Source organism: Eschrichtius robustus, chromosome 8 (assembly GCF_028021215.1).
Source record: "Eschrichtius robustus isolate mEscRob2 chromosome 8, mEscRob2.pri, whole genome shotgun sequence".
Lineage (NCBI taxonomy): Eukaryota > Metazoa > Chordata > Mammalia > Artiodactyla > Eschrichtiidae > Eschrichtius > Eschrichtius robustus.
The window spans coordinates 58,940,933-58,966,268 of record NC_090831.1 but is presented as its reverse complement, the minus strand read 5'-3'; the positions used below and the strand labels follow the sequence as shown (position 1 = coordinate 58,966,268).

The following is a 25,336-nucleotide window of genomic DNA, read 5'->3' as shown; positions in this document are numbered from 1 at the left end:
ACACGGGTTCGAGCCCTGGTCCCGGAGGATCCCACATGCCGCGGAGCGGCTGGGCCCGTGAGCCACAATTACTGAGCCTGCGCGTCTGGAGCCTGTGCTCTGCAACAAGAGAGGCCGCGATAGTGAGAGGCCCGCGCACTGCGATCACTGCGATGAGGAGTGGCCCCCACTTGCCACAACTGGAGAGAGCCCTCGCACAGAAACGAAGACCCAACACAGCCATAAATAAATAAAATTTAAAAAAAAAAAAAAAACATCAAGTAGACTACATAAAGTTACAACTGGTGAAATAGTAACTACAGAACTACATTGTGATTTAGAACTATAAGTATTGATTAGCCATAGAAAACTGTGATTTCAAAACAAGTGCATTAATGCTGTCCTGAAATAAAATCAGTTTGTAAAGTAATTCTTGGGTTAAGATTCTTGAACTCCTTGCCAAAAAAAAAAAAAAAAAAAAAAATTAAGTGTTTTTTTTTTTTAACACTATGCTAAGATAAAAACCAAAAATTCAAATTTACTATGATAATCAATTGAGCAAACACAACTACAATTGCACTTCTAAAAATGTTTATAATTTATGTGTCAGTCTCAATCACAAAATGAGTAAACCACCATATTAAATATTTTCTTTGCTTAGTATACTGGAATAAACTATTATGATCTAGTTTATAATTTTAATACAATTAATAAATGTTATCTTCATCAAACATGAAAAATATCTGATGGTTTTTAAAACAATTCTTTATAATCTTAAACTATTTTTTAAAATGCAGCTGTTCATTAAAATTTGTCTATGTATTAAAAAAAAAAAGAATTGAAAAGAGTCTAGCTACTTAAAAGCTTGGATTTTAACAGATTTATGTGAAAACCAAAAAACTGTTAAGTCACTGACCTCAAGTGTGACCTTTTTCAATCCACACTGTTCTGGTTTACATCACTATGTGATGAAAGGGACCTCTTTTACTTTGAAAAAGCATTTATAACCCAATAGGGAATGAGGAAAAAAAATGTCTTTTACTAGTGTTCAAACACTTGTACAAGCACTACAAATGTGAATATCAAAAAATTTCAAACCAAGGAAAAGTTTCATCACGTTTGGAAACTTTTTCTATCTAATGGGCATTATATTGCTAACACTCTTCATTCTCTAGGAGCTATTCCTTTTCGTTATAACTCTGTGGAATATGAGAAGTAAATGCTAATGATACCAAATAATTTAGGAAAACATTAAAAATGTTACTAAATATATGACATATGGCTGATTTGCTTTAGTGTTTTGTTAAAGGTTATACTTTGCACAATAATAAAACATTTATACAATAAAGTAATTTTAGAAATAAATGTAGTACTGAGGAACATAAGACAATGGACCTCTTAACTATTTAGCTATTACAAAAAGTTTGAAAGAAAATGTGTTGTAGGTAGTCGAAGGAAAAACAAAGCAAACAATCTCTGCCCATCCCCCACGAATTCTGGACTGAAACTTTCATAGAATACTTAATATTTCTTTCCAGCAGCATTTTATGAAATAAGGTATTCAATGGCAAGGATGGATATATAAAAGAACTGAAATGTTCATTGTTTCACATTTCGCCTTGAATATATGAAATGTCAATGACAGTTTATACGCTAAAAACATGTCATTCTTAAACCTGTAATCATAGAATCCAGTTGCTTAATTCTTGTAAAACCCTCTAAGCTTAAAAAAAGGTTTTTTTTTTTTTACAATAACTTGAGTTTTTTATAGTGTAGACTTTAAGAAATATCTTTTAAGTTTTCAGATATCCCAACTAATTTTATATTTCTTTTCTAAATACAAGAAGAAAAAACTAATTCCAGTGTAAACATTTATATGTCACAAATTTACTGCCCATGATAGCACAGATCAGAGTCATTTTCAAATATTAAATACTGGGGTTGAAAATAATAAAATCATTTTTTATCACCTGCAACTAAATCATTCAGGTGTGGCTTAAGCACATTTTTTAAAATGAAAATAAATTTCATGTCATTTTTAAGTTCTAATTCACAGATCCCTTATTTGTGAATTTAATATTTCTTTAAAAGCATAACAACTTCTTACAAAGGATGACTTGGGGACTTCTAATACATCATTTATTTACATATGTTAAGGCTCAGTCTTTCATATTGTTTTCAGGCCACTTTATTAATTAAAGTACTCATAACAGTACTTACCAAATTTATGCTTCCTGTAGGAGACCCATTAAAAGATTCTGTGAGAAGGGAAATTCAACTTAGTATACAGTAAAAAAACTTTTGAAACAGTGCTTTATCTATCTAAGGTTCAAACACCAAGAACAAAAGTCACACAAGCCAAGATACAACAGAACAGTAAATTGTGGTACACTATTCCCAAACACCTGTTCCCATGGTTTTCCGAGCCAGATATTTCAGTGAAAATAGTTATGTACCTAAGTTGCTCCCCGCCCAAAAAGGTATTTATGTACAGGAAAGCAATTATTATATATTTTATTCTCACAGTATCATATTAAGTTGTCTAATACAATGTAGATATGAGGTAAACACTGCAGAGTGAAGTCCACTAGGAAATGTCAGAGGTATTTTGTTATTTCTGTCCCACTGGATTAATATTACAAATAAAATTATTCTTTAATATGAAGGATAATAGATTGACTTTTTAATATATCTATAAAGTTTACTTATTCTTGGTTGATCTGGATCAAAAATATTCGAAATCTAGATTCTTAAATCAATATACAATTAATAGAACAAAAGATACATAAAATTCCATGTGTAATGTCATTTAATTAAAAAGCAACTAAAATTATTTTTAAAAATTAACGTTAGAGAGTAAGTCAATTATTAAAATTAATATCTTTCCCTCAGAATTTTAGTCTATATCTGAGCAAATTAGGTTACTAATTAAGATGTTCCTCTGTTAAAAACACAAATGAATATATGGTAAAGCAATATTCATAAACAGTTTAATGTATGGCTTGTAGCCCTTAAGAGATTATTCATAATTTGGATCTCTAGATGGGTCTTCAAAGGAAATTTCTATTACTCTTGAGATAGGCAGTTGGTGTTGCTTTCCAACTTCAACAACTCTAAATGCCCAAGAACATTTCTCAGTTCCTCAAAACTTTGGTCACAAAAATAGGAAATCCCACCTAGGATTACCCCTTGGTTAACAGCAAGGTGAAAATTAAAATGAGTAAACAAACAGTTCTCTAACCTCCTTATTCAATTATATGCCTCCTACCTCTTTCTGTGGTCTGCCCACCTCTTAAGTCTTCCCACCAAAGACATGTCAAATTAAAAGAGAAACTAGGAGCAAAACAAGGCATAGTTTACTTTCTTGATCAATAATAAGATCCAGAAATAGAGTCTAAAGCCAATCTAGGTCCACATTTAATCAAAACTTTAAGAATTGCTTATTAATATCAGAAAACGAAAGAAACTATTGTTTGACATGATGAGAAAAACGTGATTGAAATTAAAATTTAAAACAGCACAATTTAAATATTTTTAAAAGGCTGTGAAAGTATGTTTTAATAAAGGAAAAAATATCTACTCTTAAAATAATTTAAAGCTGAACTAACTAAAGAAGGCAATCACGAACAAAGAAGAAGAAAAGGAAGAAAGGGAAGGCGAGGAGGAGAGAGAGCATGGGTAAGCAAGCCATCCAGCCACCTACCTACCTAGAGAAGTTTAGTTAAATAGGAATGAAATTTCTTCCACAGCAAAGAAAAACCACCAGCAGATACTACTACACATGGTAAGACTTGGCCCACTAATTCTGTGCTCAATTTAGGCTGCATTTTCTTATAATCAGCTACACATTAAACACTAGATTAGGTAATTATTTCAAAATGTCTAAAAAGTAGCCAAAACTTCAGGACTTTAAAAAATACACAAAGTGCCAGGAAGCTTAATTTTGTAAGTCAGACAATGAATTTATAACCAGAAGATTTAAGAAAGGCCTATTTTTAATTAAACAATCTTATAAAGACAAGAAAATCATAAGCATCACTATTTGAAAAAGTTGTCGCAAGTGCCTAAAACCTAAACACTGACAAAGATAATATACCTAACTGCCATTTTTAATAATAATGTTTCATATCATACCCATCATTCCACATACTTATTTCAAATCGTTTCAAAAAAGGGTTAGGCAATTTCTCAGTTATAAAATATATAAAAGCTCATCAATTAGGACACACAATGTTAAAAAGCAATGTCCTAGAAAGACAAAAGATGTGTCTGTGTGTGTGTGTTTATATATATATATATATATATATATATATATATATATATATAAACACACACACACACACACACACAAATTCCAAACTACAATCAATGATTCCGATGTGAGGGACTACCCAATGACTGATATATAAGAGAAGTACATTTACTTCAGATCAAAACTAGTGGCAGAAAAAAAACTTTTAATCTACTTTGTGTTTTAAATAAGTATGAGGTTTTGAGAAGTTTGAGACAACATAAATAATTTGCTTCCATTAGTTGCATACAAGACAAATATAAATGGAAGCTAAAAGTCGATTTAGAAGACTTTGAAGTTCTTACACTATAGGATCAAAACCTACTCCCAGAGAATATATTGTTACTGTCATCATTATATAATACTTAGACACTCATATATTAGCTGATTATGATTCAATTTATCTTCTTTGATTCTGGGTCAGATAGCAAATCCATTTCACAATACTAAGGAAATTTCTAAAGTAGACAGAATTAAAATAAACAATAAAAACATTTTAAATAGTCCTTTCTGGAAGTAGAGTTCCTACTGCAAATTTCATAGCAGCTCTGCAAAAGATTTTTCAAAAGAGACAGTAAATAGATATACTATATAACAAACTTGAGGTACACTGAATTTTACTATTCAGCTCCCACAGAAGTGCTTTTAAAAAAAAAACAAAGAAAAAAACCACTTCCTCAATTATGCAATCAAATCCAGTTAATAAAATATTATCCCAATGTTACAAATAACCAAGATATTAGATAAACAATCAATATAAAAGTTATTACAACATGGAAACTTCTACAACTAGATTTCTTAGATTATTTAAGAAGTAAAATCTTGCTGGAGAGGGTGTGGAGAAATGGGAACCCTCTTGCACTGTTGGTGGGAATGTAAGTTGATACAGCCACTATGGAGAACAGTATGGAGGTTCCTTAAAAAACTAAAAATAGAACTACCATACAACCCAGCAATCCCACTACTGGGCATATACCCTGAGAAAACCATAATTCAAAAAGAGTTATGTACCACAATGTTCACTGCAGCTCTATTTACAATAGCCAGGACATGGAAGCAACCTAAATGTCCATCGACAGATGAATGGATAAAGAAGATGTGGCACATATATACAATGGAATATTACTCAGCCATAAAAAGAAATGAAATGGAGGTATTTGTAATGAGGTGGATGGAGTTAGAGTCTGTCATACAGAGTGAAGTAAGTCAGAAAGAGAAAAACAAATACAGTATGCTAACACATATATACGGAATCTAAGGGAAAAAAAAAAAAAAAGGCCATGAAGAACCTAGTGGCAAGACGGGAATAAAGACACAGACCTACTAGAGAATGGACTTGAGGATATGGGGAGGGGGTGGGGTGAGATGTGACAGGGTAAGAGAGTGTCATGGACATATATACACTACCAAATGTAAAATAGATAACTAGTGGGAAGCAGCCGCATAGCACAGGGAGATCAGCTCGGTGCTTTGTGACCACCTAGAGGGGTGGGATGGGGAGGGTGGGAGGGAGGGAGGTGCAAGAGGGAAGAGAAATGGGAACATATTGTATATGTATAACTGATTCACTTTGTTATAAAGCAGAAGCTAACACACCATTGTAAGGCAATTATACTTCAATAAAGATGTTTTAAAAAAAAAAAAAAAAAGAAAAAGTAAAATCTCACTAATATAGACTAGGGAGTGGGGAGGATGGGTAGAGAAGAGGGGAGGATGGAAAGCTTCCATAATAGAGGTATTTTTTAAAGCAGTGCTCACTATCTAATACATCTATTATATCTCCAACTTCAAGTGATCCTGTCCATAAAATCTATTTATAAGTAAATGAGCATAATTAAAGCACTCTCTTAAAATAATTTCTTAGTCCAATCTTTCCCATTTAATTTGTATTTACATCGCTTATTTGCTAGAAAGTTTATCAAATCCTAGATATTTAATTAGAGTTTAATAAGTACTTCTGAATTGAATCACAAGTAAAATGGTCATCAGGTCTAAAATCTGCAAACTGTACTCTAAGGGCTGCCTCTCCCACTATTCTTAAATAACAAATTATTTACTACTAATAAAAACTGATATTTGTTTTTTAGTTTATATTTCATTTTTATATATAGAATTCCATTAAAATATGACAACTCTGAGGTAAGATATTATTATGAGAAGCATATTATTCCAGATTTACAACTGAGAAAAATGAGGTTTAAAGAAATTGTTTGGCCAACATCACACAGGCAGTAAGAAAAGGATTAAAATCTAAATATTATGACTCTTAAAGTCTGCTTTCTTTACTATACCATGTAGATAGAAAAAAACTGAAAGATTGGAATAAATGACTCTTGTAGCTTCTTCTGGCTTATATTGTGCAGGATTTGGAAAAGGGTACAATTAAAGAGAGAAAAAACTGTATTTTTATAATGTTTTATAGTTTATGGTACATTCTCAGAATCATCACTTGTTATTTCATTTAATCTTCTCAATAATTCTATTGCTAGTCATGAATATTATTACTTATAAACAAAAGGGAAACTACCATAAAAACACTGGGGTGACACAACTCAAGAAAACATGCTTCTTTAAGAATTCTATTTTCAATAGTTACATTCAAATTTGTTATTAAATTTTAACATTTTAATTTAGTATAGTAAGTAAACGTTGTCATTTATTTACAGATTTTTTAATATATTACAATTTATATTTGGGTTTCGAGAACATTTTTTATCTTATTTGAAAGGACTTTTTCTGGTAAGCAGAATATATACAGGAATATACATATACACATAAATGTACAATGTGTGCCACCTTACCTCCATCACCATCATCTGATCCTCTGAAACTAGGATCTTTTAACATATCCAGCTCAGCTAACATGCGCACATAAAGTGCATTCTGTCTGAAGGAAGGATAAAATCTTTCATCTCGTAGCATCAATTCATATACCTTATTGAAATAAATCAAGATATTCAATCATTAATACAGATAATGCACTGATTTCCACTAATAAGATTTCAACAAAAACTAGATAGAGGTCTTACTGTAATGAATTACAGGCTCCACATTAACAAGATGTCAGTAATAAGACTACGTCACAACTAAGAATTTTTTTCTGGTCCCTCCAGTACCCAAATTGTACTGAAACAGGTCCTACTGCAACACAAGTCACACGACAGCAGGTTATATAAAATGTTCCAGAAAGTAGTACTCTCTAAGAAACAAGTACACATAAAGGCTCAAGACACATATTCAAATAAATGAATCATGTTATTTATACATCATCAATTCATAAAATTCTAGAATCTATATCTGGCCCTTCAGTCAGATTCAAATTAAACAACCCAGCTAAGGATTTTTCTCACTTGTCAATTAAGTAAACAAAGAAAAACCGACCTACCTTTTTTGTAATTGTGAAGTACTGATATTATTACCATAACTCATCTTTTTAGTTACCACTGTACTTTCATAATGCTTCAATAACCTTTTATAAACAAATTACATGCATATAGAAATATACATTGTTTTTGAGAAAGATATAATGATAAATGTTGCACATAATACCTTCCTCTGAATGTCATCAAAGATTTCAGGAGTTGGATCTTCATGATTCAAGGTATCTGCTAATTTTGCTACCAAATAATCATCAACAGTAACTCTTGGAGATGCCTGACAAACAGAGAAAAATAACAGTAGTATTGATCTTTGGAATTTCTAAATACAAGTTAAGCCTTAATAGTAGGAGAATAATGGAATCATATTATTGAAAGTAAATGCCAGAAAATCCTTGGTTTGTAAATGACACCCTGATGCTTAAAGGCTGAAATAAGAGCTACAACCTTCTTGTCATCAGGTACTACACGGTCGACCGTTCGACAAACATGGATTTAAATCTTGACTTTTGCCGAGCAACTTACCTCTCACTAGGCTTCACTTAATCTGCAAAATGGTGGTAAATACCACATATGGTTATTATGAGGATGAAAAGAGATTTACGTAAGGCATATGTGTCTAGCACATAGGAAACTCTGTCATTAGGAGTTAGTGTTGAGCACTCAGTAGTCCTAGATGTGTATTTAATAAAATACCAAAAGAATAAGCCATTTGTTATTTATCATTTAACATTAGAAACAATCCTTTTGAATGGCACTTAAAAGAGACTATGCTTATCTTAATTTGGTTTTATAATACTGCAGCAAAGTTCCAGCGTGATACAGGATGGAAAAAATCTGAAAAGTTAATTTGTTCCAACAATTTCCATCTCAAGGTGCATAACGTGACAGATACTACACAGAAATATAAAATATGATGTGCAATGTGAAAAATCACTTTACTGAAAGAAAATAACACTGAGAAGCTAGAAATATGGTCATCTTTGGCATGTCAACTTTTGTATTTTTAGTTCTGAAGGCTGTGGAGAATAAATGAGCGACAAGGATGGTAACCTTTAGAGAAAGTACCAAAAGAATGCATTGTTCAAGTAATTTCTCTATGCTAATACACTATCTAAGGAACAGAAAAGAAGATATATCAAGAAAAGAAGTAAAAGTAAGTAAGTAACCTGGGCATATATCCAGACAAAACTATAATTTAAAAAGATACATGCACCCCATGTTCAAAGTAGCACTATTCACAACAGCCAAGACATGGAAACAACCTCAATGTCCAACGACAGATGAATTGACATGGAAACAATCTCAATGTCCAACGACAGATGAATTGATAAAGATGTGATACATATATACAATGGAATACTAGTTGGCCACAAAAAAGAGTGAAATATGCCATCTGCAGCAATGGGGATAAACCTAGAGATTATCATACTAAGTGAAGTTAAGTCAGAAAGAGAAAGACAAATACCATATGATATCACTTATATGCGGAAGCTAAAATATGACACAAATGAACTTATCAACAAAACAGAAACAGACTCACAGACATAGTGAACAGACTTGTGGTTGCCAAAGGAGAGGGGGGATGGGGGAGGGATGGATTGGAAGTTTGGCATTAGCAGATGCAAGCTATTATATATAGAATGATAAACAACAAGGTCCTACGGTATAGCACAGGGAACCATATTCAATATCCTGTGCTAAACCATAATGGAAAAGAATATGAAAAAGAATGTGTATTTATATGTATAACTGAATCACTTTGCTGTACAGCAGAAATTAACACAACACTGTATATCAAGTATACTCGAACAAAATTTTTTTTTTTAGTTTTCTTTAAAGTAAGTAAACAGGAGGCAAAGGGCTACACAACTTCTAATGCTCCCTTGTTAATCCAACACTCTTGGTAGTAAACCCAAGTAGGTCGTGTGGTGGTTGTTTTTTGGTTTGTGTGGGGTTTTTCTGGAGGAGGAAGAGAAGGATACTTACCTACTATTTGTTTGTGTACGAGTGTGGTGTTTTTTTGTTTCCCCCGAACTAAGAACAGGAGAACTAAACAACTTCAACTACGTGACAAAGATCAGAGAGGAACAAGATTTAAGTTAGTTTTGTCCTTTCATTTGCCCTCTAAGCTCAGTAAAACTCAGTTTCTAGGAAATAAGAGAAAAATTTGAAAATAATAACATTATCTATTTATCTAGTTTAGTTTTTTCTATAATCTCAGGTATATAGAATTGGATTAAGCCTCATCCTTGGAAGAGGGTGACCAAAACGTTCAGAGAGCCCACCTTTCAAAAAAAGTAATATGGAAGAAATATTTATACGTATCTGTTACTTCTTTAACATAAAAATACAAAAATGGGTGTTTTCCCAAAATTATCTATTAATCTGTATTCTTTACTTTTCTGTTACACAAATGTAGTTATTTAAACAAAAGGACTAGTTAACAGTGGCAATTAGTAATTAATTGGACTAATCAAAAAAATAATGTTTGAGAATATTAAACAATATACTTAATGTTTCTGTACTCTGATACAGCAACTTATTTTAACATATGTTAAACTTTTTACTTTTAAATTTAAATATTGCAGGTGCTATTATTGTATATTCTTAAAATATAAAAATGTAAGACTTTTTAAAAGATTATACATATAATAGGACTAATTAGATATATCTATATTTAATAAAAAGTAAACAATTACTTTTCTTTTTATTCCATGATCTTGTAGGGTATTTTTGTGTTGCCCTTTTCAACGATACTTCTCTGATCTGCCTGCAGCCTTCAGGACATTATTTTATGCAGTGGTATAATTTAAGTACAATCAATTGTAAAATAAAATTCACTGTGACTTTCAGCTCTGCTCTTAAGCCTACATATCACACTTATTTCTCTAACCAGTGCAATGGCATGACATCAAGTTAAATATCCCTTCAATAAAATCATTTAGGCAAAGAATAATGGGATTTTACTCACTAAGAACAGCAGGTTTTTAGACCTGTAGGGGTTTGTTTCCAGCTCTCCAAAAAAATGTCCATCAACTTTGTATCTACAGGTTTGTTTCATAGACCAGCTGTTTGTCTATCAGGTCCTTTTCATCTATGAATTCATCATACAGGCTACCCATGTCTAAAATGCCCGTTTTTAAGTATTTCAAAGCATAATGAATGTCATAAGTTAAACCTCTCCTTTTCAAGGAAAATGGTTTTAAAACACACAGATCATTTAAACGTGATAAAGGTGCATTCCAAATAAATTATAGTTTTAGTAAAGAAAGTGAGAAAATCCTCTTTAAACTAGCTGTTCCTTTCTGATGATATCTGAGTTCTCAATAGCCTTAGTTCCAAAAAGTGAGTCATTTTTTTCATTATATGAGTTTTTGTTCCAGCCTACACATAAAGAACTCAGTTCAGTCCATCCATTTCAAGGTTTATTTTAGTTCCTTCAAAAATCATTCAATAGTTTTAGAGAAAGCATATAAATTTCTGTTTACTTTATTTCACCATACTCATTCTTGATGCATTTTCAAATGAGAGAAGGACATTATTCTTGTCCCATTCTTTGAAAATATGATTTACTGCAGGCCAACGTTGGCATCTTTTACTATGACTGGAAACAATGATAGCCATCTGGAAGGCAAATGTCTCAAGTTGTCTCCTGACATTTTTTTTTTAAAGAGCTAAGGGTCTGGCTTTTTATTTATTTATTTATTTATGGCTGTGCTGGGTCTTCGTTTCTGTGCGAGGGCTTTCTCTAGTTGCGGCAAGTGGGGGCCACTCTTCATCGCGGTGCGCGGGCCTCTCACTATCGCGGCCTCTGTTGTTGCGGAGCACAGGCTCCAGACACGCAGGCTCAGTAATTGTGGCTCACGGGCCTAGTTGCTCGGCGGCATGTGGGATCCTCCCAGACCAAGGCTCGAACCCATGTCCCCTGCATTGGCAGGCAGACTCTCAACCACTGAGCCACCAGGGAAGCCCCTCCTGACATTTCTGTAATGTCAAAATCTCAGAAAGCTGAAGCAATAATATTGTTCAGAACATACAGGTATAATAAAACTGTATGGGAAAGCAAGTGAATAATTACAGAAAACGGGCTTCATCAGGAAGCAAGGAAGTAATGACAGGTAGATAATATATAGGGATCTTTAAAAATATAATGAATGTTCTATTTCTAAAGCTGGATGGGGTATAAAGGTGTTTGCTATACTACTATTCTCAAAACTGTGTACTCTTTTAAGTAGGGTATATTTCACAAGGCAAAAATGTAAGCAAATGCACAAATAAGCAGTTTCCAAGTATCATTCATACTTAAAATTCAAATACAATATTTGTGTTAAGTATAAATTAAAAGGTATAGCATAGCCATTAAAAGTACTGGAGTGTTAGTAACCTTGAATCTTGACGATTTTTGTGTCCATATTCATGAGGGATATTAGTCTGTAGTTTTCTAAATGATGTCTTTGTCTGACTTTGATATGAGAATGACACACTCATAAAATGAGTTGGGAAGTGTTTCTTTTTTCTCTATTTTCTGGAAGAGTTTGTGAAGTATTGGTATTATTTCTTCTTGAAATGTATGATAGAATTCATACCTAGTGAAACCAGCTAGGCCTGGGCTTTTCTTTGAAAGATGATTTTTAATTATTAATTAAATTTATTTACTATATTTTCTGTTTCTTCTTAAGTCAGTTTGGCAATTAGTGTCTCCCCAGGAATTTGCCCATTTCATCTAAGTTGTCAAATTTGTTGTCATAAAGTTGTTTGTAATATTTCCTTATAGTCCCTTTAATTTCTATAGAGTTGGCGGTGATGCCTCCTCTTTCATTCATGATTTTGGTGATCTGTATCTTTTTTCTGGGCCAATCTAGCTAAATGTTTGTCACTTTTGTTGTTCTTTTCCCAACTTTTGGCTGTACTGATTTTTCACTATTGTTTTCCTGTTTTCTATTTCACTGATTTCCATTTTGAGCTTTACTATTTCCTCCTTCCTTCTGTTTGCTTAGGTTTGTCTTGCTTTTCTTTTTCTAGATTTTTAAGGTGAAAATGTAGATTGTTGCTTTGAGATCTTTCTTCTTTCTAATTAGGCATTTAAAGCTACACATTTCCCTGTAAGCACTTCTTTAATTGCATCCCACAAATTTTGATGTACCGTGTTTTCTTTTCTTTTTTTTTCTTTTTGGCTGCATTCGGTCTTCGTTGCTGCGCGCGGGCTTTCTCTAGTTGCGGCGAGCGGGGGCTACTCTTCTTTGTGGTGCGCGGGCTTCTCATTGCAGTGGCTTCTCTTGTTGCGGAGCACGGGCTCTAGGCGTGTGGGCTTCAGTAGTTGTGGCTCGCGGGCTCTAAAGCGCAGGCTCAGTAGCTGTGGCGCACGGGCTTAGTTGCTTCGAGGCGTGTGGGATCGTCCTGGACCAGGGCTTGAACCCGTGTCCCCTGCATTGGCAGGAGGATTCTTAACCACTGCACCACCAGGGAAGTCCCAGAAGTCACTTTAAAGTAAATGAACTTTAAGAATAAAGGAGTCTGGAAGCCTGGGTCCCCCTATTATTCACTGCTTCTCGCTCTCCACTCCTCACCCTGCCTCACTGACTTACGTTGGACTGTGGCATGAGAGAGAAATAAACCTTTGTTGAGTTAAGCCACTGAGAATGTGGAGAGGTCTAACGGGTTTATAGGGCTGTTCAATTCTTGTATATCCTTAGTCATTTTCTATCTAATTGTTTTATCAGTTTTTGAGAGTGAGTATTGAAGTCTCCAACTATTATTGCTGAATTGTCTACTTCTCCCTCAATTCTGTCAGTTTGTGCTTCATGTATGTGGGGGCTTTGTTGTTTTATCATCCTCATCAACTGACCCTTTCAGAATTATAAAATGTTCGTTTCTCTAGTAACCATTTTTTGTCTTAAAATCTATTACTGATATTGGTATAGCCACTCCAGCTCTATTTTAGTTACTGTTAGCATGGTTTACCTTTTTCCATCCTTTTACTTTCTACCTATTATCTACAGTGCATGTGACCTTGAATTTTAACTGTCATTTTGTAACTGCATGACCCTGGACAAGTTAATTCAATTTTCTAATTGAATCAGTTTCTTCACTTATAAAATGAGGATAATACACAATAAGGCAATGTAAGGCAGTTGTGCATAGCAGCATGAATAATGGATATTTACAAGTACTACAAAAATCATTATTAATGATACTGCCAGAGAAGATAAGAAAACAGTAATCAAAATATATTCTCACCTTTTCTGATAGATACTGTTCATAAATTCCAACAGCAGCTGCTCTTAAAAGACCTTTGGTTTGGTTGGTTTGATGTTTTCCATCTTTCTGACGACTTGATAAAACTTCTAGCTGTTGTTGGGCTGTAACCCGGTATCCTTCCACTGTCATCCAGAAGAAGAGATGTGCCTGACCTCCAGTTTGTTGCATGTAATCTACCAAACAAAATCCGTAACAACACAGATATTAAAGTCACACATTTTTGGGTGCATACAGCTGTATGACAAGTTAAGAAGGATTAAAGTTTCAAATACTTAAAACGCTACATTTTGAACATGTTTAGCAAATGCTTGAGGTTAAAAAAAAATAGTTATATCATAAACTGGTTAGGCTGAAAAGACCAGTTATGTAGAAAAAACAAATGGAAGCACATATTAAAAAAAAAAAAAAAAAAAATCTGATTTTTCACTAAAATATCTCTAGGGGATAAAACTGCCAGAGAAGGCTTCATCAGAAATAAACTACTTCACCAACATTCAGCTTCCATTCTCAACAAAGATTATTAATCATAATATTACTACTATCATAAATATTAAAAATAAGGTTTGGGTTCTTCAATAAGCCATGCATTTGTTTTTGATCATGAAAATGAAGAATCAGGGAGTTTTGCTGGATATGTCCCCCAGATAAAAGCAATTTTGATGTAATATTAATAAAATTAATAAATATTTATATATTAAAATGGCATAAAAACAAAGCCCCTCCCCCATTCATGCACCAAAATGATATACACAGGTTATACATACCACGTATTCCTGATAAAGTACTCTTTCTCAAATAACTTAAATTTAAATTCATAGTAGAATCTCCTGGGGTTTATTTAAAAGCAGATTAGCAAATGCACACTGGAGCTAAAATAAGCATTTTTTTCCTCGACAACAAAATAAATCTCTCTGGTTTCCAAGCAAAGGGAGTATTTCAGAGAATAAGGGGTGGAAGAGAGATATATATGCCACGCCTAATATCAGGTATTTAAAATTTAACAATATTTACAATTACTAAAAATTTCAAGGGTTACATTATTTTTATAAAATGGATTTACCTACCCATAAAAAACTGTAGTGCAACATTGTCTACAAGAATGCTGTCCAGGGGGACTGTGCAAAGTTTCCCAAAGTTTGCTGCCAGTTTCACAGTATTTATTTCCTACAAATAAAAGTTAATGTAGATTAATATTTCATCTATTCACTCACTAGGTTAAAGATCTTTAAACAGATGTAAAAATTTAAGTTAAAATGGAATAAAAATAAAGGTTTCTCTTCTTGTACATGTGGGTGCCCAATAAAAGGTATCAGCTCACTGAATTTCCTAGAGTTATTTTAAGAGCTGCTTAGTAAATATACATTAAAAGTATGATAAGTACTCATTTCTTCTAATAAAAAGATAAATCTAAATGTATTTTCATGGATTCTCTATCTCTACATATTCCAAACAAAAATGAACATTTTAGGGGCTAAAGGAGATACCTGGATCCCCTTGATGTTCAAGAATAAACAAATCCCAATATTTTCAAGTACAGATTGAAGTCTATCTACTGGAAAAACAGAAAGTATTCCTGAGTTAATCTGCTCCTAATGGAGAAAAAGTCTATAATCTTTATAGAAAATGTATGTCTTTTCAGTCTACCTAAATAGTAAATTACATATACTTCAAAGCAAGAGAGCAGGTAACTACCTACATAGGGTGAAAAAAAATTTGTTAACAGGCTCAAATTTAGAGAATCTACATGTCCAGCATTGTGCTAGGTGCATTATACACATTACTTCATTAATCTCCACAGCAATCCTATCGGATAAATATTACCAATCACACTCAACAGATAAGAAAGTTGAGGATTGGAAATGTTGCCTGGGGTCACAAAGCCGGTTAGAATGAGTCAGTGTCCTCGAAACCTGCTGCCCCTTCCACAAAAACCTACAGTGTTTTCCGGGAATGATTTTCACCAGCTTCTCTGCGTTCCCAAATCCATATCTCACAATCCTCTATTTTTAAAAAAAGATACACAGGTTTTCTGAAAGTTAGACAGGCTGCCTTATTCAGGGGCAGATACTAAATTACGCATAGGAAAAAGGAAGGAAAGGAAAAGGACATAAAGGAAAAGGAAGATGATTTGAAAAAAGGAGAAAAAAGCTTCCTCTGTAATTAGTATCTCTCCTTCATATAAGTACTTAATACTAACAGATTACCAACTTAAAAATGTCTGGGGTAAAGCAATCTAGTCCCAGCACATGATTTCTCCTAAGTCTTCCTTCCTCAGATTTTATCACCTCTTTTTCCTGTCCAGCAGCACCTCTATAGATAGGGAATGGAAAAGAGTATTCACTACCACTTTATTTCTGATAAAAAGAATAAAGCACCTCCTAAGACTTTAAGATAAGTAGCATGGTTAAAAAACTACATCTCTGTGAAGAGTCTCAGTTTTCTTCCAAAGGAAAACACTGTATGACTTGAGCTATTTAAAAAGGTAAAGCTTGATATTCAAAATAGAATTGACAAGCTTCCAAACAAGGTTTCAAAATTTCAAAAGGATTCAATATCGGAAAGTGTTTAGGCAAACAGACTTTAAATAATGATGCTTATGGATCATTAACTCTTAAGATCTAGGTAAGGTAACTAGATAAAGAAAGAGTAAGAACACGTGAAACAGTATTATTCTTCTATTCTGAATTTACATGCATGTATAAACTCACTTTAAAATACAGTTAACTGAAACAAAGACAGACAGACATACACCCGCACACACATATAAATGACAAATGTGGGCCTCAAGTAATGTAAGTTATAATTAAACTAGCAAACTAAACTCAAGATTTTTAAAAATAAGTCTTCCATTCCTTAAGGAATTTAAGTACACTGCAAAATTACAAGACCAGAGAGTCACAAATAAATTTCCAATAGAAAACCAGCATGAAAAAGGTGACTACACTAAAAACTAAAGGTACTAAAAAATGTTTTTTTCTGTTTTAAAGCCCCAAATCTCTGCTTCTCCTTTACCATGAAACTCTTCCAAACAGCTACCTATAATCACAGTTTCTAATTCACCTCTTCTCATTTTCTCCTGGACTGACTCCAGTCAGGGTTTCTCTCCACTATTCACCAAAATGCTATCATCAGATCACCAAGAATCCCCCTGCTGGCAAACCCAATAGTCAATTCTAAATCTTCATCTTACTCAACTTATTAGTCGCCTTTGATATACCTGATCTCTCACTTCTTTAAACATTTTCTACACTTGGCTTCGAGGATATCACACTCCCAGGTTTTCCTTCAATCTCACCAGTCACTCTGTTTCTTTGGCTAGATCTTCCACTTTGTCTTAAACACCAAGTAACTGCAGGGCCTCAGGACTAAGTCTTTGATATCTTCTTACTTAAACTCATTCTTTTAGGTAACCTCATCCAGTCTCTTAACTTTAAATAAATATCTGATAATCCTGAGGATTCTCAAAGTTTGTTCCATCACTAAACATTCCCTTGAACTCGAGTTTACCAATTAGCATGTCTACTTGAATGTCAAACAGGGATCTCAAACTAAAACATTCAAACCTCGATTCTCTCTTCCAGACTTCCTCCTCCCGCAGCTGTATCCATTTTAGTAAACAACAACACTATTCAAACAGTTGCTCAGGCCAAAAAACTCTGGAATCATCCTTGAGTCCTTTTTTCCTCTCTCATCCCGTATTTAATCCATTAGCAAATCTTGTTAGCACTATATCTAGTCTCTAATTACTTCTCACATGAACCTCCACAGACATCTCTTACTGAACTAATGCAACAGTCTTGTAAGTGATCTGTTTCCATTCTTGTCCCCACCACTCCACCACAATCTATTTATCACAAAGAGTGCAAGTAATCATTTTAACTCGTAAGTCACATCATGTCACTTGCCAGGGCAAATCTCCAATGGATTCCTATCACAATTAGAATTTTTAAAAATCTTACTATGGCAGTAACCCCCAAGGTTCCTCTCTAATTTCCTTCCTACTACAATCCCTCTCATGCATTCCATACCAGACACAATGACCTCCTCTAACTCACCAGGCACTTTTCCTATTCCAGGGCCTTTGCATGCTCTCACCCTTGCCTGCAAGATTCCTTTAAAAAAAAAAAAATAATTCACAGGACCCTCTCGTTATTCGCATCTCTCTATGCTCAAATGTCACCAAATCTCTCACCATGTATCTAAAACACTCCCAGACATTCTCTATCACCCTACTTTGCTTTACTTATTTTTTTCACATTTACTTATTTTTTACATTTTTTACATAATACATCAATTTATATATTGGTTAATTTTCTGATGCTGCAACTACAGGGTTGGCCAAAAACTTCATTCGGGTTTTTCTGTTAAGATGTTATGGAAATGTAAGCTCCATGAGAGAGATTTCTGTCTGTTAGGTCCATCTAAAAAAAGGTGCCCAGTGTACAAAATATAATAAATGTTGAATTTTGAATAAATAATACATGAGTAGATAAATATATAAATCAAGAAATAAAATCTTTAATTACTTCAGTATTTTTCATGCAGCATTTTAATCTCTTTAGCTTGTTTTAACAAATACTTACACTACATTATGTAAGATAAACTTTTTTCTACATTCTTAGTTCTTTTGTAGAGTGCTACACTGGTTAATATTCTACCTTTTGTCATTTGCTAGATGTTTTAATGAATATAAAGTATTTATAACTAAATATTAATTCAAAAGTACTTTACTTACCTTGCCTGACTGCAACCGTTGTATTCTTGAGTCACATACTTTCTTTACAAATAATAAGCTATTTATTTGATTTTTGATGGTGTTGATATCTAAAAACAAACAAATTGATTATGAGGTAGAAAGTGGCAGTGTTACTTGTGAAATACTTTAAACATACACTTACTACAATTTAACATAATAACCAATGAATAGAGCAATTATTTTATTTAATAAAAGAAATAACTGGAAATTTTACAGTGAAATTATTTAATTAAAATTAAACCATGCCAATTATCTTTACTTTAGAGATAACTGCAATAATAAGAGTCTCATATTCAGAAAATTATTGTGCTTTAGTCTCAGCACATATTAGCATAATAAAAGTCAGATTTACTTAAGGTGAAAACAACTAATAGCAAAAAATGACATTTAGGTAAATTAAAGTTTTGTGTGAAGACACAGTAATCATTAAAGAAGTAAGACATTCTTATGCTTAAATAAATTATCAATACTTACCATCACCAGCTGTATCTAGAGATCGAAGATACTGTAATTCTTCTGCTGCTTTATCTCGGACTGCTTCTAGCTCTCCAATATTGTCACTCAATTTAATAATGTTCATAAAGGCCTCATAGTTGCAGTTAGAATCACGGATCTGAAAATAAAGTTTAAAATACAGATGGGAGGGAGACTCGCTTAAGTGAAAACAGAATCTTGAGTGCCTACCATGGGCCAGGCACAACTTTCCTCTATATCCCCTCTGTTTATAACAAAACAAAATGAAAATCTCTGTATTCTTGGTACTTAAATTCTCGTGGGTCACAGACTATTAACAAAGTAAGTAAGATATACAGCACACTACAAAGTAAAGAGCATGCTCAGAATGTCTGATAATAGCAAGGAAGCCATGACGGCTAGAGCTAAACTAAAGAAGTGTAGAAGAGTAATGGAGATCAGTGGTAATGCAGGGCAAATATGGTAGGGTTTAGTAAATATTTTGGCTTTCACTCTGAATGGAATAAATAGTTACTGGAGAGTTTTAAACAGAAGAGTGGCATTCTCTGACATAAATTTAACAGAATCACTGTAATGACATAAATAACTGTTATTTCACCTTTTTTCTCCAGCCACTTGCTATTTAAGAATAGGAATGGAGTAGAAGGTTAAGTTGGATTTAACCAGAGTGTGGTTTCACCAAGCAAATAATAAAGTGAGAGAGAGAAGAAGGTAGTTGAGGATGCTGTGAAGGAACGAATGACTATGACTGCCAACAAAATTTAAGCTAAGTGAAACAGTAAGGGGAGCTATGAAAAGGTAGCCAACTTGGGACACTGTCCACTCTAAACAAGGAGTCAAAGCACTGGGGATTGTGTAAGTCCAGAGCTATGAGAAAAAAAAAAAAAAAAAAGGCCAACAAGCACATGAAAAACTGCTCAAAATCATTAGTCATCAAGGATGTGCAAGTTAACCATAACAAAATGACAAGGCCAAATGTCTATCAGAATGTGGAGAGACCAAACTCTCAAACAGTGCGAGTGGAAGTACAAAATTATAACACAACTTTGTAGGACTACTTGGCAGTTTCTCTCACTTGGTATAAATTTTACTTCAATAATACAACAAGAAGTAGGTTTTTAAAGACCTGATTTTTCTAAGAATACATTAAGAAACAAGTAAGTAGCTGTTCACTTATCTGCTCTGGGCAGGGGGATAACTATGAACCAATTAGGTACTCTATTCCACAGTCAGAGATAGGACTTAACATTAACTAGTTTGTCTTAAAAAGAAATAAAATATATATTTCGAGATGAATAATGCAAATCCGTCCACACTATTTTTAGAAATAACTTAAAAATTTTAAACTATTGTTGGGTAACACGAACACTTTCTATAGAGAAGATATATGTAACTACTACACTGCTCTAAAATTTTTCCTTTCAAATAGAAATAAACTATACAATTAGATATCATTAATATGAAATTTAACTGGGTGAAAGAGTAAGAACTGAGCCAATTTTAATCTTTATAATACCTACACACATAAAGGGTTTTCCACACAAAGAATGCCAAAAGTGTGCAAACCAGACAACAAAGCAGGCTAAAGATCCTTTATTGATATAAAGGATTTTCTCTTTTAAATATATTTTCTGATATTTTATAGCAAAGTACAATAGTGATCAATTCTTGTTCATTAAATAACATAAAGACCCACCCATCATACACAATAATAGTACCAGCCCAACTGTGGGGAGAACAAGTAAAAATTTGATGGTTTGAATTCTTTTTTGAGTATGTGTTAAGTCCCCCTAAAATATCTTTCCCATATAACTAATTATATACTTAATATAAGCTTAGCAAAAGAAAAATTGAAAACTAAAGAAAAATATAAATAGGAATAAAAATAATTCCTAACCTCATGAGTGAGAGATAACGATAACATTCTGGTAAACACGCATCCTTTTCTGTACTATAGGTAAGATTATACAGTACTGTACCCTGATTATTTAAGGTAAGTATACAATATCCATTTTTGTGTTACAAAAAAAAAATTTTTAATGTCATTTACTCTTACTTTATTACTCAAATGTTTTTAAATTTTACCCGTTTCTTACTTTTTAAAAAATCATTTTGTTACATAACCAATACTCCTTGTAAGTAAAGTGAAATATATAAACAAAAGAGAAAAATTAAAACTTTCAGGATCCTACCTCTCTATTAACATTTCAGTCAGTACACATCTTATCAGAATCATAGTCATTCATAAATATATAATTACTTATATATTTTTTAAAAGATTAGATATCTACACATACATCATTTTTAATTATGCTTTCACATAAAAATATACATATCTTTTCATATTCATAAAGATACACTACCATAATAATGGCGGCATAGTATTTTATTGTATCAATATGCCTAAATTATCCCTCTATGTGCGACAATTAAATTGCTTTCAATTTTTTAGTATTACTAGCAACACTCATTAATGGCCTTAAATCGGATTGTTGCAAACTTGCTTATTAGCACTTTAGAATAAATTTCAGGAGTAGAATTCGTAAGCAAAGGACATGTATTTTTTAAAATTTTAATTAAGCGGATATGCATATTTTTAAAGCTCTTAGTAGAGCCTAGCAGGACTCTGAAGACGCTGACAAAGGAAACGAAAAATCAAGTTCTGTGACCTCCATGAAAGGCTCTAGGAACATAAAGATAGTAAGATAATTTCTGTCTGCAGGTAACCCACCATCTGATGGGAGAGACAAACACTGCAACAGGAACAACAATAAAAAATGGCAAGTCTGATAATGGATATGGTTAAACAAAGAACAATCAAGTAGTTCCTTCCTAGGAAAGCTAGACTGAGTTAACAGAAGACACTGTGGGGAAGAAATTTCAGATTCAAAAAAATGAATCAAAGACCTAGAAGTATCTATCAAAGTATTCCCAGTAATAGCCCATTTACACTCTTCCTCAGCCATGAATTTATTGAGGAAAGCATATATAACCAGAAAAAAAAAAAAAATTAGAGCTAGTAAACTTAATAACCACTAACCCTTTGATATATCTGATGAATAAGAAAACTGAGTTATCTAACTTATAGACATACTAAGCAACTTACAGAAACAAATTTAGAATAAAATGTAAAGTACATACTATTTAAGTAGTTCAGAACACAGTTGTATTTAAAATCAAATAGCAGTTTTTAAAAATACTCATCATCTATACACACAGACAATAAAATATCCTTTTTTAAATTTAAATAAGTAGAAACAGCACCAAAATTGTAAGGAAGATTACCTTATCAACAAACTTTCTTACAGAGAATTTGGCTAGTACATTCAACACATAAGCAAATAGAAATACTGAAAATATAAAGATTATCTTTAGATGTATTTTTACTTAATTTCTTGAATAAATTATTGCTTAATCATCCTGACCTCCAAATCATATTTGTACATTTTAAAAAACTGTTTTAAAAACAAGAGTTGTAATTTTACAAAGTACATACCATCCATATGATATATTGATTAATATAATCAGGATCACTGAGTTGATTTATTAATGGGAGAAGAATTCCTCGTGCAAGGATTTCCTGGACAAAAATTTTAAAACACAAAAACAAACTTAATCTAATATACTTCTCAAATCAATAGCACAATGTAAATTTCCTAACACAATGCTGTTACTTAAGAAAGGTAAGGTACACGTAAAAGTAAAACTTGATAAGTGACATGATTTCACAAAAAGATGAGCTAGTATACCTCAGTTAAATGAGATGAAGCCACCTATATCAACTTGGATACATGGCCACAATGATAACTAGAGTTGAGTGAAAAAAAGCAAAAGGATACCTCTAATATGTTAGCATTTATACTCATTTCTAAAAGGCAAAACATGGCACTATAAGTGCTTATGGATTCCTACATCTAAATTAAAAGTATAAAAACAAAAAAGGAAAGGAAAAGATACCAATCTTAGAATAGTGATTGCCTTCAAGGGAGGGACAGAGCAACTACAGCAAAATATTAACAGTGGTTAAATCTGGGTTGTTGGTACATAAATGTCTACTGTATTATTCTCTATACCTGTCTGAGTTTGAAATTTACCTAATAGAAGATAATAAAAATAAAATAACATGTTAAAACAATTACTCAACATTCTTTAGAATATACCTTCCCATTCTTTGCAGCTGTTTATGCTCCTACCTATTAAGATTCTGCCTCTCCTTCAAGGACTGAGTACAGAATTAATTTTCCAATTAAATAAACCCTGATCATTCCAGCTGAACACTTTTTCACTTATATGCTTAAAATACACTAATGCCCTGTATTTAAGCCATTTATCACATACCATTCTCTATATAATTTTCTATCTTCTACTTCTCTAATACACTACAGCTCTTCAGGAACTTTTTGTATATGAGTGAGATTAGTTAATCTATTGATTTATCTATCTTCAAAAATATTTAGCCTCTTCTTCTCAAGGTCATTGTCTTAAACATGGCTGGAATTTGATAAATATTAAATGATAGAAATGAAGAAACTAAGAATTCAGTCCTGATTCTACTAAGACAATATTTTTACCTGTTATTACTCTTCAGTCCTTTATGCCTGTGATATCTAAATTTATGAAATATCATTTCTTATGAATACTGGAGAGGCTAAATAGCTACAAGTTTAACAGGATGTTTCACTTTTCTAAGTAAAGGACCAATTTATTTATTTATTCCTTTCCAGATCTCTAATTTATCTGTGCCATTTTCTGGTGTAAGTTCACAGAAGGTAGCCTTCACTTTATTTTCCTTTAGAGAAATACATTATTTAAATTCTACTTTTGTAAGCTGTACAAGTCTTTTGACAACTTTTCCCCCATGATGAATTCATATTTCCAAAAGGCACTAATGGAGGCTCCAGTAACTTTCTGAAATCTCTTTTGAGACATCGTACAGTCTCAAAGTAGAAGAAATTGTTTATTCTTTCAAGGTTAGCTTTAACTCTAACTTCTTAAAAATTATATTTATTTATATAATCCCTTCCTTCAAATTATGTATCTGACCACAGAAGCTCACATTTTAAAATGTACTTTGTAAGGAGAAAATTCACAAACAAAAAAGTATTTTTTGAAAGTTTCTTTTCAAAGTGAGAGAAAAAAACATGTGGACAAAATTTTTGAATAATTCTAGTGCTTCTTATTAGTTAATGCAAACAGTCAATATGTCTCAGAAAACTACGCTGATCTCCTAATTTGCCTCATGAAAGGGTTTGGTTAGTCAAGATGTAATCATATGACTCAACAATTCCTCTACAGGTTCTAGTGAGAGCTCTAAATATTCCAAAATATGTATCAATTTCCAGATAATTTTCATATACTTTAAGACAAGCACCAGCTGCCAAGTATGAAGGCTCAAAAGACAGAGTCATTGAGGCCATGAATCGCTAAATCAATAAAACACGGTAATGGAAGAAAGGAGAAGCAATTAAACAGCAATTATCTCAGTCAAATACTGTGATCTGTACAATCCATACAAAGGATCCATATAAAGGAAAGAACTAAGAACTCTCTAAACTGTTATTTAATCTGAACAAAATGTCTTTTGGGAAAACCTAGATTTAATTATCAACAAAAGAAAACTGATAAAGAACTACCAAGTTAAAAGAAAAACAAACTGATTGCAGTGCTCTAACAATTATACTCAACTCAATTAGACTCAAGCAAAAATAAATATTGGCCTAAGAGAACCATCTGTGGCAAAACATATTTGCTCTTTAAACTGTCCTACTTATTTTAAACTATAACCCCATGTAACAAGACTCAGCTTCATTCCTGTCTCCTAAAAGTCAATTTAATCTTTAAGGAGCAGCAGTAGCATGTCCACCACAGCCAGCAAGGAGGACAAACAGGTTTCCTTTTGCATTAAACCCAATTCTCTGATTGGGTATCTGCTATGTGGCAGGTACTGTGATAACCACTAAGTACATAATCATGATAAATACAAGATATGGCCCCTGTCTTTATAGGACTTAGGATTCTACTGGGGGAAAGAGGCATCAAGCAAGTAAATGCAACAACCAAATTATCATTTTAAAATATGGTAAACGTTATGAAGGAAAACAGTACTTACCTACGCTAATAGGGAATTATGAGGGGGCTTTTAGATTGGAGGCCTTTCTGAGGAAGTGAGATATGTGGGACAAATACAAGTTAGCCAAG

The 25,336-nt window shown here is 32.8% G+C and overlaps 1 protein-coding gene across 3 annotated transcripts in view; it reads right to left on the bottom strand.

Annotated features, from left to right (window-relative positions):
* The window catches only part of SNX13 (sorting nexin 13), a 143,728-nt gene that overhangs the window by 48,467 nt on the left and 69,925 nt on the right, over positions 1-25,336 (bottom strand). For all 3 annotated transcript variants that reach the window (XM_068550559.1, XM_068550557.1, XM_068550558.1), the window contains exons 9-16: positions 22,635-22,718; positions 19,139-19,277; positions 18,644-18,732; positions 14,973-15,072; positions 13,888-14,081; positions 7,820-7,924; positions 7,072-7,204; positions 2,200-2,237 (exon numbers count right to left, since the gene is read on the bottom strand). In XM_068550559.1, the coding sequence (XP_068406660.1) occupies positions 2,200-2,237; positions 7,072-7,204; positions 7,820-7,924; positions 13,888-14,081; positions 14,973-15,072; positions 18,644-18,732; positions 19,139-19,277; positions 22,635-22,718 (882 nt within the window). The remainder of the gene's footprint in view (positions 1-2,199; positions 2,238-7,071; positions 7,205-7,819; positions 7,925-13,887; positions 14,082-14,972; positions 15,073-18,643; positions 18,733-19,138; positions 19,278-22,634; positions 22,719-25,336) is intronic.